The following is a 15,414-nucleotide window of genomic DNA, read 5'->3' on the forward strand; positions in this document are numbered from 1 at the left end:
ATCTAAAATTAAAACATCTTTCAGACCTATACAATCCACAATTGTTTTCAGTTTAAAATATAGCATAGGATCCATTAGAATTTAGAAGTTGATTTTGTAAGGTCTTTATGCAAAGTTTATGCATACAAAATTATAAGTATATCAAGGACAAGATCAAACTTTTCACATGCATGTCATTTGGTGTAAACCACGCTAATTATTTTTTCAATTCAACTCACTACAGATTAAAATCCTCTAACCCGAAATGCCATCGGATATACACTTTTTCAAAATGAAAGAGAATAAACATAGCAGTAGCAATAGGATCCTGAATACAGTCTGAATGATGAAATTGTCACTGTTTTAAATAACTCACCATCAGGTAGAAGATACCTCTAATTCTTACAATTTTTTAGTCATTCACTGGTGGATAACAATAAAGTAAATTCATAATTGAACTGGAGCCAATTCCAGACACTTCACAAGAAATTTAAAAAATAAAGTTGTTAAAAAATCATCACAGAAGGGAATAATATTACTGAAGATACTTAAAGAACTGGCACTGCTCCCTATGCAGCTGCCTTGCCAAAGAGAAGCTTGCGAATCTGCAAGGAAGAGAAAGCCATAAACTGAATTAACTGTTGAAAATATGGAAATTCTGCCCTTAAAATTAAACTCTATAGGTGTTATGACAGAAAACAGGGAAAATAAATCTTACTATATTAGGATTTTTTATACCACTCAAATACTCTAAGAACACAATAACAATGTTGAATGTTATTAAGCATGTGATAAATACCTCTGGAAGCTTCTGCCTGAATACAACATCCAATCTGGCATCAAGTGTGTTCTCGCAAACAATTTTACCGTCTTTTGATGCTAAAACTATACCTCCAGCACTGTGAATGGATACAAGAAATTGTTAGTGCCTTCAGTGACAAATGCAAGTACAAAAAGCATTAAAAATTGGTAGAAAAGCAGTCCTCGTCACCATGTACAAAAACAAAATTCACGATAATTGAAAGATTACCAAGAACTGCCAATTCCATCAGGCCTTGGTTCAGGTGGAAGATAAGTTTGTTCATCAATGATTATCTGAGGTGCGTGTACTTTTGCTTTTTCTGCATATTCCTCCTTTGCCTCTTCCAGAATAGATTCTACTAACCACCTGTCAGCCTTTCTGCAACGCAGCTGTAATGCTGGTTCTTTCAATCTCAGCAGACCCTGAATCAATTGATTTGGATATTTTTAGTTACCATCAGAAACGGCACAATTTCCTAATTGAATGAATCAGTGCCTATCCGCCATATTATTTTGTACCTGCACAATCAGATCTTTTAGAAGCCTTTTATAGAAATCATGATCCTGACTAACAGCCAGAATTTCCTTTCCTGCGGATTCCTTCATTGACCCAACCAAGTCATCTTGGGCTTGCAGCACTTTGATGCGTGATGCATTCAGCTGCATTGAATATTCACTGCAAAATATTATATAAAGTATGTTTTTAATATAAAGCATTATAGTATAAGCTGAAATATTATGGAATTATAAATGGATATTTTTCATGACAAAACAGCCTCTTGAATAAATAGGTAGATATGATGTCTGGCAAACAGCAATAATTTGAATTCAATGATCTTGGTATAGACCCATGTTCAACAAAAGAAATAATCCTAAGCATGTACACTTAAAGAATGAAAGGATGCATAGATGTAGCTTATATAACACATGAATCAACGTTAGAATTTATGTAGAATCTTAAAATATCATCACCTGAACCTTCCATTTGACACAAGTTTCGTGGTTGCATTTCTTACCGAAATGAACTCCAATAATCCACTGTCAGGTGAGCAAGCTGTGCTCTGGTCATACAACTTTTGGGTTCCAGATCATAGTTTTAAAAACCAGCCAGGTCGAACCAGAAATTGGACAAACTGGATGGTTAGTTGCCTGAGATATCAAACCAGCCCAATAAATCTGATTCGCTGGCCGGTCAGGACAGTTTGGTACCTAACTGGTCCTGACCAGCTGAGTCCTTAAAAACTGGCTGGTTATGAAGCCACATGCATGGGGGTATTGATGGGACCTGCAGGTGGTTTTTTGGAAACCATGGGCAGGTTTGTTGGTTTTTCAAGAGCAATAGAGACAAGCACAAATTTCTGAAACTGATAATTACTTCTAATGATATTGAATATTATCTTTGCACTTCCAGTTTACCATTAAGCAATTACACTTCAGAAATTCAACCATAAAATGCAGTAGGACAGAGAGATCGCAATAGAACAATGATGCACAAAGACAAGAAAATTTGCCCTGGAAAAACCCTCTTATAGGGAAAAACCCAGCAACCTTTTCTTAGAGAAATTGTCCAATTCAACAACAGATACAATCTGATTTTTCCAGTCAAATAAAGTAAAACTGCCTAGCAAACAAGCCCAGCTCAAACCTGGTCAAACTGAGAAATTTCGACCTCCTACACCTTCCTCAGAATTCAGACTGCTGCCCAGAAAGATACACAGAAAACTTTGGTCTGCTCCCACAGATGCAAAGTCAAACTGAGATGAAAAATAGCTTGGTCAACACTGGACTGATCTGGTCAACTTCGATCTCCTTTTCTTTCTCTCCTTCGCATAGATGAACAAAAGAATATGTTTGTGTGATCCGAATTGGTGCCTTGAGTCAGAGGACAAGTAGCCTTTATATAGTCATCTCATGAGCCCGAATAGGTGTCTTTTGGAGCTGGCCAACTTCTTGGAGGGCCGACTTGACTTTTATGGAGAAATAATTTAAATTTCAAAAAAAAAAATCCCTCTTTTGAAGCCAACTTGAAATACAATTCATATTTATCATTTCTTTTGATTTTAGAGGGCTACCATAGCTACAAAATTCAACACTCCCTCTTAGCTAGGGAGGTATCCATAATAACTTCTTCAGATGATCTCAGTGTTGAAAAGAATCTCTATCCCAAGAAATAGGTTGAAAGAACTTGCTATGTTGATGAATCCATCCACCTCATGTTCTATTACAAAACCATGTGCAGAGCATCTTACATCAACATCATGCTCCACAAGTCATCACTTGGAACCTGGTCAACACCTATGACCTATGGTGAAACCTTGGCCTATTACCATTCTGCATCCCAATTGAATGGTTACATACCTTCCTAATGCTAAAGTCACTCAATATACCCACTATCCAAGTACCTCTTCACAATCTATGGGAGCAATCTGGGCCTTGATGCTATCTGGACCATTCTCTCTAGCCACATTACATGGCCCCTAGGGTCAATATCTTTGACATGTCAATATCCTGACCTAGGGAGAATGTCTGCCCCTTGTTGCTACAACATCAAAACTCCCTCTGACAGAGCGAAGCATTATCAACTAATCTAAGTTTGTCCCTGAAGTATACAAACTTCACCCTAGGACAGAGGCTTTGTGAGAATGTCAGCATCCTGCTCGTCTGTGGAAATGCAATGGAGCCTCACTACTGCCTTGTGTACCATGTCCCAGATGCAATCGTACCATGAGCTCGATGTGCTTCAACCTATCATCACAATTGTCTCTGGCACCTGAGCAAACGATCCTGTGAGTAGCTTCCCAAGCCACACTACTTCACAACTCGCCAAACTAGTTGCAATATACTCAACCCCTGATGTCCTGAGTGTAACAGATGTCTGCTTCCTGCCCAAGTATAATCTAAACTGAATCATCCTAATGTGCTCTTCTTGTCTTCAACACTCTTTACCAAATTTGAATCTATATATCCCTGCAACTCTACTTCTCAATTCACATTCAACTGTACCATGCTAGTACCTTAACACAATGTTGTGCCATAGCTACTTTCTAATCACCCTGACTGGGTACTCCCTTTGACAATGAAACAAATCTTGTTGTGGTAATCCTTGCTTCTCCCATTGCCACTTAGCTTCTTTAGATTAATTACCATGGAAGTGGCCATGGACTAGTTGTCCATCATCCCAAATTTTTTAAGGATCATGATAATATGACCACAAGATTGCTACCACACTTTTAGTTCCAAGAAGTGAGGTATCTAACCAATATCCTTCATCTCAAACTCAAAGGTCAACTCCCTCTAACACTGAAGCAAGGCTTTATGTGGAAATCTTGACTGCTCCCTCTCACAGAAGCAAATCCTTCTACCATCGTCACTTCCTCTGTCACGTGAGTCCTTTTGCTTCTATCAAAAATAAGTCATCTAATAGCAAGATCCACCAGGACTCATCAAATAATCATCAATCTGAGAATACCATGCCTGAGGTCCATACAAAGCCTTCTTTAGTCTGCAAACATGAGATTCCCTCTCATGTACCTCAAAGCCCTAAGGTAGCTCTATGTACACTTCTTCTTCCTCAATTACTCCATTGAGGAAAGCGGTCTCCACATCCACCTGATGTAATTTCCAACCCATAATAGAAGCAACAGAAATAATAGTTCTAACAGAAGTGTACCTAACAACTGGAGCAAATGTCTCCACATAGTCCTCTCCCTCTTTCTGGGAGAATCCTCACAAATCTTGCTTTGTACTTCTCTTTGTTGCCATCTACTGCATACTTCATCTTGTAGATCCACTTGGAAGTCACCACTGACTTCTCTTTGACATAATTTCCTCCATCATGGCATCCTTCAAACTTGTTGGCCTGCTTGCTCTTTCTAAACCAAGAACTCATCCGGCACAATTTTAGATGTCAGTACAATTTCTCACTCTAGCTTGATCCTAGGAGAGTCCTCTTGCCACAAGCTCTTCTTTGTTCTCCCTGATGCTTCCATCTACTGCTAGAGCCTTGGCAACCTTCACGATGTACCTACAACCCTCATTAGGAGGCCATGGAAGAATTGATTATAACATAGCAAAAGAAACGAAGACAAGAGGTTAACTATTAGTAAAATAATAATAATCAAGGAAGAGAGATATAAAGGACTTATCTTTTTAGAATTGTAGGGAATTTGTTAACTCCCTCTTGATCCTAGCATTCTTGCAGAAATGAAATCCATTTGCAAACTCATCATCCTCATCCTCATCCTCATCATCAGCATGCTACTTTCCTTTCCTTCTTTGCATGTGCAAGGGTTTCTTCTTTCAGCAGAAACATTGATCTAGGTCTAGCTCTAGGGTTTTATCCACAAACCCTACAACTTTCTCATCCAAACCTTCAAACCCTAGGACTTCTGAATACAAATTTTGTCATGTGCTAATTGGAATTTGTTGCTTTATAGGTGAAGAACACTTTCTCCTTTGATTCCATTTGTAACATCAAGGACCAAGCAATGACACCCTAGTACTAGCAACGTAACTTAGCCAATACAATCATTAGCAGCATATGCAAGACATCTTAAAACTTCAATTCAAACAATCTCCGCACATTTGGTCCATCCCCCTCTGCAGGCCTTATCTTGCCTTTAGGCCTTACTGAACTTTGAATCATAATCCAAATTTGTGATAAGTCATTACTTCTTGAATTGCCAAGATGGCTTATATGCTCTCAATTCTTCTAGGGTTGACAAATAAGATCATCAAATCTGTCATATGCAACTTTTCTTCCTGTAGTCAATATAGATGGTGACAGTTCATCCAAAACCAAAAGAACGTGCCATGGAGTCCCATGCCTCTGCATATGTGATTGTTAACAAAATGTTGTTATCAGTGAATCAAGGAATGCTCCATCTAGTCCAAGCAAATGTATAATGATCTCTTTTGTAAGGCTTATATTCTGCCTGTTTAACATTCTAAAGAAACAACACCTCCCGTCTTCAATTATGAAAGTGAGATGTCTCCATCATATCAGAAAGCCTCTCTAGGACAACCTTGTAGTTAACACCAAGGCTTCAAGTTGGGGACAATATTGTCTTTCTTGGAGATACTTGCAACCCTCAAAACCTCAACTGTCAACCAAATGAACTCGGCTCCTGTGTAGGTTGAAGAAAATAGATTCTTTCTATTGGCCCCTTCTTCATTGTGGGAGAATGCAAAGTTTTGAAGACTCTTGACTTAGCCATTTCTGGAGTAGTAACTTTAAAAATTATTGACCACTGTACATTATACAAACTGTCCTTATTCCCAAATGCATACAGGGACTTCACCTCTTGACTAATAAATTCTTCCTTGAGGGCTCTCTGTCTGGATGTGGATATAATACCTTGTTCAGTTCTGCCAACCTTCCAAGTCTTAGTGAGTACATGTCCAGCAAAACAGTTTTTTCAAATGTACTTTGCTATCCATTTTTTGTTCAATATATATTCATCTTCAAGGACATGGATATAATAAACCCCTTAAACAGCTTGAGAAAGCTCAGAATATACAAAGGGAATTCAAATACTGATTCCAAAAGCTTCAAACAAAGAAATTTCAAGTTCTAATCAAGGACTTAATTAGAAACAAATTTGCAAGCCTTTGCTTTCAGATATATGAGAAACCTGGTCCAATGATTTGTGTTGTCCATATTTTGACAAAGTCCTTTTCAGACTTAGGGTCTGAGATCCTTGTTCACCTTAGATGAGGCTTTCAGTTTCCTTCTAGGACAACATCCTAGCCGCAGAGCAGGTCTGCATCCTTCCTTAACGTCCTCGGCCCTTTCTATTCATCACACAGACATTTTCAGACCTTTCTGAGAACTGTCTGAAACCTTTTGGTCCACTATTGTCATAGACTTCTAGGACTTCATCTTTGAACAGACTCAGCCCTCTTCCAAATCAAGGATTTGATTATAAAGTGGGTGTCTTCAAGAGTGATCTCCAATGCCTTTCTTAACTAAGCTTTGATACCATGCTGATTTTTCAAGTGCAATAGATACAAGCACAAATTTCTAAAACTAATAATTACTTCCACTGATATTGATATTACTTTTAGCACTTCCAGTTTATCATTAAGCAATTACACTTCAGAAATTCAACTATAAAATGCAGTGGGGCAGAGAGATCACAATAGAACAATGATGCACAAAGACACAACAAGATTTACCCTGAAAAGCCCTCCTCTAGGGAAAAACCCAGCTACCTTTTCTTAGAGAAATTGTCCAATTCAATAAGAGATACAATCTGATTTTTCCAGTCAAATAAATTTAAACCGCCTAGCAAACAAGCCCAGGTCAAACCTAGTCAAACTGCCTTTGCTAGTGCCACTGCCTCCCAACCAGGTCTAACTCAACCCACCTTTAATGCAAATGTCCCCTTTAATGCTACTCGTTCACCTTATTACCAAGCTATGTGGGATGTTGCTATAGCTACAAGAAAGGGCTTCAAAAGCCCTAGTATGCATGGCTTGAGGGGAGCTCTTTTGCAAAGAGAGGTTTTGTCCATTGGAGAATATTTGACTAAGTTTAAAGAGTCATGGACCAGCATGTTGTTACATCATGTCAGATGGACGGAATGATGGAAAAAACTGCACCCTCATAAATTTCCTTGTCTCTGGCCCTCAAGGAACCATGTTTTTAAGATCGTTGATGCATCTGATAGGATGAAAGATGCCAACCTATTAATTGAGATCTGGATGAGATGGTTACCACAATGGGGGAGCAGAATGTTGTGCACGTCATCACAGATAATACCTCAAACTATGTTCTTGGCGGAAAGATGCTATAGTCCAAATATAGGACCATATTTTGGACCCCATGCGCTACACATTGCATAGACCTCATGGTTGAGGACATAGGAAAAGTGGAGTGGGTAGAGAACTCTGTGGAGCATGCCAAATGTATCACAAAATACATCTACAACCACTCATGGGAAATGAGCCTAAAGAGGAAAAACACTGGGGGCAAGGAGCTTGTTAGGCCTTCCATCATGAGATTTGCAACTCACTTCCTCACATTGCAATCCCTCACTTCCCAACAAAAAAACTTGCAAAAAATGTTTTCCCGTGATGATTGGAATGGATGATGGGCTCATAGAACAAATAGAAAAGACACCAAAAAAAGTTTTTGACAACATTTTTTGGTTAAAAACAACAGAGCTTGTGAAAATTGGTGAGTGCCTTGTTAAGGTGTTGCAGTTGGTGGATTGGGAAAAATTGGCCATGGGCTACATCTACGAGGCTATGGATCAGGCAATGTTGCAAATTTGGCAGCTCAGGGATGAATTTCTAAAAATAGAAAGTCTCGAGTATGACTTTCCAAAAATAGTAAATCGCCTTGCATCAATTGGTAATAAAGTATTGTTGATGGAAAAACCCTTCTTATCATCAATCAATCATAATAGTTCAATTTCGACTTAATCATCAATATTTCCATTAAAATTATTATTATGATTCTTATGATACTATTATTATTATAAAAAATAAATTCAAGTCACTCAACCATGGCTCTCAATAATGTTCTCTTACACACTCATTATTGGCATAGCATATTCCTCTTACACTCTCATTAATGCTCTTACACTCTCAGTATGATACATAATGATGTATGGGAAGTAGTTCCAAGACCCAAACACTGAAGAAAGCTCTCTATGAAATGAATCAAGCCCCAAAAATCTGGTATGCCCGCATTGATAGCTTCATGATGAAGCTTGGTTTTACCAGAAGCAATATTGATCCAAATCTCTACTTCAAAACTATCCAAGGTATGCCTTTGATTTTGGTATTATATATTAATGACTTATTCTTGACAGGTGGAGAACCTCTTACCCTCCAATGTAGGAGGTAGTTAGCTTCTGAGTCTAAAAGGAAAGATTTTCATTTGATGCACTACTTTCTAGGACTATAGGTAAGCCCTAGTGAGATTTTCCTTTCTCAAGGAAAATATGTTGTCAAGCTTCTGGAAAGATTTGGTATGATAGAATGTAAGTCCATGAACATACCAATGGAAATGAATTTCAAAAAGTTATGTGGTGAAGCTGCAGGACCTGATTTGGCTAATCCTTTTGAGTATTGACAATTGATTGGGGCACTGATGTTCTTAGTGAACACTAGACTGGACATATGTTTTGCGGTCAATACTTTGAGCCAATATATGATTAAGCCATCACATGCACACTAGATTGTTGCAAAGCATGTGTTGAGATACCTGCATGGGACCATCAATCTTGGATTGAGATATACTGCTGGAGATGTGAGACTACATGGGTACTTTAATGTTGATTGGGTTGGTAACTCTGCTGACAAAAAAAACACATCTGGATGTTGCTTTAGCTTGGGATCTACCATGATATCTTGGATGAGAAGAAAACAAAAGTTTGTAGCCCTTAGCACAGTTGAAGCCGAGTACATTGTTGCTAGCATGGCTAGTTGTGAGGCAGTATGGTTGAGGAAGCTCTTTGGAGAGTTGTTTGAGCATGTGCTAGATATGACAATAATATACTATGACAATAAGAGTGGGATTCGACTTGCAAAAAATCTCATGTTCCATGACAAGTCCAAGCACATTGAGATCAAATATCACTATATCTGAGATATGGTGCAAAGAAGAGCAATGAGGCTCCATCATATTGTGACTGATGATCAGATAGATGACATACTTACCAAGCCTTTGCCGAAAGGGAAGTTCTTGGTATTTAGAGAGCAACTTGGACTTACGGATGTGACCCAATATTCTCTCGATGTCATGCACTATGGCCAGGACTAACAGTCGTAAGCCTAGTGAAGGCACTGATGAGAGGGGCGGTCATGGCTGATCGAGAACATTGAGCTATGCTCTTCCCCCCTGTTTGAGCTCCCAAGTTGGGAATGGAGCCAATAGAGCTCTTGGGGTTGAGGGAACTCTTGACTGTAGGTTGTGTGTGATCCTTGTCATGTGTTGACAAGTGGTAATCCCCCCTACCATCTAGTCTGGGACTTGTCAGAGTATACCCTAGTATGCATCCTACCCACAAGTTGGGCTTGTCAAGATTGCCATCCATCTGGCCAATGGATGAGGAGAGACTTGGATGTGTGTGATCCTTACCTCTGGTAAGTTGGGTATCCCCCCAAGGTCTATGGATGTAGGTGTTCTACCACTTGATTCTTGAGGGTCAAGGTGGGAAGATCAACAAACAATAGGATAGAGTGTGATCCTTACCTCTCATGGTAAGTGGTATCCTGCCTATTGCCGATCGGACATATATTTAGGGTGGTAGATTAATCTCCCCTATTGTCCATTGATATAGGGTGGTAGCCAGAACTCCCCAATGATGATTCTTCTTCATTACAGTGAGACGTCATTGTTCTAGATGATAAAGAGTGGAGATGAGCAGAGAAAGCAGAGATCTTTTGTTGCAGAAAGAAATTCCTCCCTAGTTGAGAGGGAGTGTTGAAAATTTGGCAGCTCAAGGATGAATTTCTAAAAATAGAAAGTCTCAAGTATGACTTTCCAAAAATAGTAAATCACCTTGCATCAATTGGTAATCAAGTATTGTTGATGGAAAATCCCTTCTTATCATCAATCCTAATAGTTCAATTTCGACTTAGTCATCAATATTTTCATTAATATTATTATTATTATGGTTATGATACTATTATATTATTATGAAAAAGAAATCAAGTCACTCAATCATGGCTCTCAATAATGTTCTTTTACACTCATTATTGGCATGGCATATTCCTCTTACACTTTCATTAATGCTCTTACACTCTCTTACACTCAATAAAAGCTCATCACAAAAAATTCCTCTGACATACACTTGCACTCTCATTAAAGCATGTCATTAAAGATTCCTCTTACACACTCTTTAATGCATATGTTACAATCTCCTTCTTAATGGCATAAGTTACAAAGGCATGTGTACCTCCTTAATGGCATGAGTTACATTTCCTAAATGGGCATGAGTTACACTCCTCAAGGCATATGAGATTCATCCATTGAAGGCATGTGTTGCCTCTCTCCATAATGGCTAAAGTTACTCTTCCTAAATTGCCACATGTTACTCTCTCTCTTGGCATGCGAGTTACTCCTCCTTTATGGCATGGATACATTGCTCCTCCTATAGATATGTGCCTCATTCTTTCTCCCCTTACTACTTATGCATTGTGAAAGAAGAATTCGAACTTGAGAGAGAGTTGGAGAGAGTTTAAGAATATTGTGAGAGAGAGACTTGGAGAGTAAGAGCAACAGAACTTGGTGAGTCAAAGTTTGATTCAGTGCTTAAGTGTTTCAGTGTTGATTCAGTTGATGGGAAGGTTGATTTAGTGTGTGAATCTATTGCTACTGCCAGTGATCTTCATGCTACAACTTGTTTAAATTTGGGTGAAATTACTCATTCTCTTGATCTTTCATTGTACTTTATATCTCTGTTGAACAATTGATTTCTAATAAAAGAAGAATCTGGTTTGGTTTTCCCTTTATGGGTTTTTCCTTAGTCATTGGACTTAAATTCTTTGTGTCTCATTTTGTTCTTGGTTGTCTTCTATTGTGCATTTGATTTGTGTTCTATCTACAATTGTTTATCTAATATTGCAGCATAAAGAAGCTTTGTAATAAGTGATTGTTACAGCATAGAACATCAGAATTTCAACAGGCAAAGGAGTAGATATGAGTAGCTTACAAGGAAAGAGTAGGTAAATATGGGCCTATTTGGGAAATCATTGATAACAAATGGAACAGTCAACTCCATCGTCCTATACATGCAGGCGGGTATTTCCTAAACCCAAAGTATCGTCATAAAGCTCAGCTGGGAGAAGATCAGACTGGGGAGGTCAGAGACAAGTTGTACGAGTGCTTGGAGCGCATGTTACTTGAAGAGTCGTAGCAGTTGCAAATACATCGATAGCTCACTACTTTCACTAGTGCCATAGGCACAGTTTGCAAAAACCTGGCAAGGATTGCAAGTTGTGGATCAACCACGTAAGCAATGCTCATTTTTAATTAAGTTCAACTGTTTAAAATTCAAACTGCAATTTGTAAATACTTGCTTTTTTAGCCAAAGTTCAAACTTACCATCTAAATTGTTGAACAATGAACTAACTCTAGTCTATGTCTTTGTAGGACATTGGTGGGAGTCCTTTGGCAGCGAATGTCCTCGATTGCAAAAGTTTGTAGTTAGAGTTCTCAGCAAAACTTCAATGCCTCTAGGTGTAAACGCAATTGTTCTGTGTTTGAACGAATTCACACAAAGAAGAAAAATCATTTGGAACAAAAACAGTTAGATGATCTTGTCCTCATGCAATACAACCTTCGACTAAGTCGCACCCAGTTGTTGAACAAAAGACGATACAGATCCCATTGTGTTGGATGATATTGATCCAACTTCCAAATGGGTGGAGAAGACTCAACCAATTAAGTTTTATCCTAATTTTGATATTGAAGCCATGGAGTTGGGCGGTGTTGATCCCAATTCAGATTTGGTAGTTGATCCAGGAGATGAAGGAAGAGAACACCAAGACTAAGCATGGCACATCGAGAGGGAAGCAGTAGTCGTGCATCTCGGTGAACTCATGCTTTTAGTTTTGCTAGCCTAGTGTTGTTGCTCATGCTACTGCTAGTATTGCTACTAAGTCTGGAGAGGAGTTTGAGTCCTGACTCCTTAGAATCTGAGCTAGATCACGTTTATATAGCTCCTAGTGATGATCCCATGCAATGTTGCACGAAGCGGGGACGAAACGGGGATGTTTTCTGGAAGCGGGGCACGAAAGCGTCATTTTCCAAAAATCTAGGAAGCGAAGCATCTCAGAAGCGTCTACTCTCTCTCTCTCTCTCTCTATATATATATATATATATATATATATTTGCATTTATATTAAAAAAAATCCAAAATACAAATTAGTTGTAGAAGACATGAAAACATGCATATTTTTACATAAATCAAGATAGATATGGCATCCATTGTACATCAATAATTAATTATTCCACCATCAACTAGCTACAATCTAGATTCCTCTTCTCTTGTCTAGCCTTTGCCTCTACTTCAATTCTCTAGGGATTTTAGTCAACATTGCCTAATTTTGATCAAACAGCTTAATCCCAGCCTTATAATATGGTAGAGAAAGCTTAACATGCCTGATCAATGATTTTGACTTGAGTGAAGGGTACATAATTGCTAAGGCCATGACAAAGGAGTTCAACAATCAATAACACCAACATTGGGGGGTACATATAGGGCTTGTTGCTCTTGATTAAATGCCAATCACATGCCCTCATACATGATATAATCCAATGAAACGCCACAATCCCATTGATGTTGAATTTTGAATGGGATATGAAATTCTATTTTCTCCATATGAAGTCTGATGAGGTTGGAACCACTCTCAAACATCTTGAGTCATTTCATAGTAATGTTAAAAAGGATGGAAATGAAAGATAAAGGAGAATGTCACTTTTACTTTAAGAATTTAACATTACCATTAGGGAGTACCTTGGCAGTATTGGGAAAGTGTAGTTCCTCACAGAACAGTTTGAAATTTCCATACACAAAAAAAGCTCTGCGGAACCATCCACCTTCTCTCGGATCCGCTCGTGATCCGCAGTGGATACATGCCCGAACTTCCACAGATCCGCACCCGATCCTTTCCGGATCCGCAGATCGGGCAATAGGAGTCGCAGTTCGAGGCCCCACGAATCCAATTTTGCAGGGATCGCCAAAAAAAGACGATCCGTGGTTCCGATTTTCCGATCTGCGATTCCGCCGAAGGATCGGTGGCGGATCTGTACGGGACGCAGATCTACCTTTGGATCCTTGGGGGGGGACGATTCCTGCAACACTGATCCCATGTGTAGTAGTGATGATGAGTTTAACGAGTGATCATGTTGATCAATGATTTGTAGTAGGCTAGGGGCCTAGTACAAGTTGTAGCAATGTTTTTGGACTTTAGAGGTCATTTAGAGCCTCATTGGTTATGTATTTTGTTGATGATATCATTGATATGTATTGCACTCAATGCCATTTTGATATATGCACCCTTACATGGTATATGGATGAGAAGACTTTCCTTGTTTTGTCTCTAACAGTTTGGAATCATGGTTTGTAATCTTAAAAATAAGTTTTTTTCATTAAAAATTAAACATTTTATGTATTCATTCAATTTCGGTTTATTGAATCCAATTTAATATGGTTCTCGTTCGAATCCCAGTTAGATAGGCGGCAGATTTCAAACCTGGTTCCAGATTTTAAAACTATGATTTTGATGATGCACCTGGCTAAGGGAAAGTTTACTTGTTGCTACGTGTGTTTTCCATAATGATGCAATAATTACGATAGATATGTACCACTAAAGCGCAACATTAACCAATAGACTCTTACCAATGTCAGGATTTGTGTAGAGGAGGCATACATGTTCAGCCTTAGAGAGACTCCAAATTTGTCTTTTCATTAATCAGGCAATGATTTTCCTATTTTTAAATTTTCTTTTCTAGATTTGGAAATGATGAATGAGTTAGGGAGTATTGCGAAATTTAAATAAGGAGTTGTAACTTGTTTCCAAGGATAGAAGCACGCACACCTGCATTCACTCTTCTCCTATGGGCATGCTATTCTAAACAGATTTTTCATACAAGCTAGGGGCATTTTTTTAGGTGTCCTATTGTTAGGGTTTCCACTCTTGTTTTGGGTGCACCAAATGGATGGTCTAATTCTATAAATTGCTCTCCTCTTTTTTTCTCTAAAAGAAAGTCAAAGTAAAGGTTTTATTTTTATTATGTTTTGAGTGAGTTGTTTGCTATAAAATTCTCTATTTTGAGTCAAAGGAAATAGGTGTGATTCATTGTTGCAATATTTAGTTGTTTGTTCAGATTTTAGTGATCCATGTGTTTGTAGATCTAACTATTAATTTCTAAATAACAGGTCTAATCTATTTCATACAACAACTATTTTATACTCAAAAATATATTTAACCAGTAATTTAATTTTTTGAACTACTGAAAATAAACACACTGGTATTTTAACTTTTCACAGTAAATTTGCAGCAGAAAATACTCAAAAAAATCAGTCACAAACAGCAAATAAATTTGCCCAATCAAATCTTCCTTCACCTTTATTACTTTGGAAACTTTAGGGCCTTGACCCATAGAGAAATACACAGAAATTACAATAATTTTTTGAACCGGGAAATCGCCCACTAGAAATTTGACCTATGAAATTGGCTGCCTAAAGAATAACTCAACCTTTGCCAAAACTCAGCATGTACCTCCAAGTCTCGGTCTTCTCTTTATCGTACGACTACACCCTGGAATTCTCGACCTCCAAGTCTTGACCCAACTGGAACTTGACTTCTCTCTTCAAGCTTCGACCTGCACAAGATTTTGTCCCTCTTCTTCAAGTTTTGGCCCCCTCTGCCAAATTTTCGGCCTCCTCAAATATCCTATCTGAAAAGTCTTGTTGTATATTTTTGTCTCTTTAGTCACTTTAGCCTCTTGCTCCTTGAGAAAATCTCTCTCAATCACAATGTGTCTTCATCCACTCCAGTAAGCTCCCTTTATAATTTCCCATTGAGCCAATCCTTAATCTCCAAAGTGATAGAGGTCTAGGATTAAATCCTAATCCACTTAGATCAACGATGGAGATTACATCTAAGTCACTT

The 15,414-nt window shown here is 38.3% G+C and overlaps 1 protein-coding gene across 1 annotated transcript in view; it reads right to left on the reverse strand.

Moving 5' to 3' along the window:
- Positions 1 to 235: 235 nt before the first annotated feature.
- Positions 236 to 15,414, reverse strand: part of LOC149194333 (V-type proton ATPase subunit E-like) — a 57,465-nt gene continuing 42,286 nt past the window's right edge. Inside the window, exons 3-6 of the mRNA XM_089405068.1 lie at positions 1,300 to 1,456; positions 1,010 to 1,203; positions 779 to 878; positions 236 to 584 (exon numbers count right to left, since the gene is read on the reverse strand). Coding sequence (XP_089261194.1) covers positions 549 to 584; positions 779 to 878; positions 1,010 to 1,203; positions 1,300 to 1,456 — 487 coding nt within the window. The 3' untranslated portion in view covers positions 236 to 548. The remainder of the gene's footprint in view (positions 585 to 778; positions 879 to 1,009; positions 1,204 to 1,299; positions 1,457 to 15,414) is intronic.

This window comes from Pinus tabuliformis, chromosome 2_2 (genome assembly GCF_031772625.1).
Source record: "Pinus tabuliformis cultivar Carrire ecotype Pingquan chromosome 2_2, CPIR1, whole genome shotgun sequence".
Lineage (NCBI taxonomy): Eukaryota > Viridiplantae > Streptophyta > Pinopsida > Pinales > Pinaceae > Pinus > Pinus tabuliformis.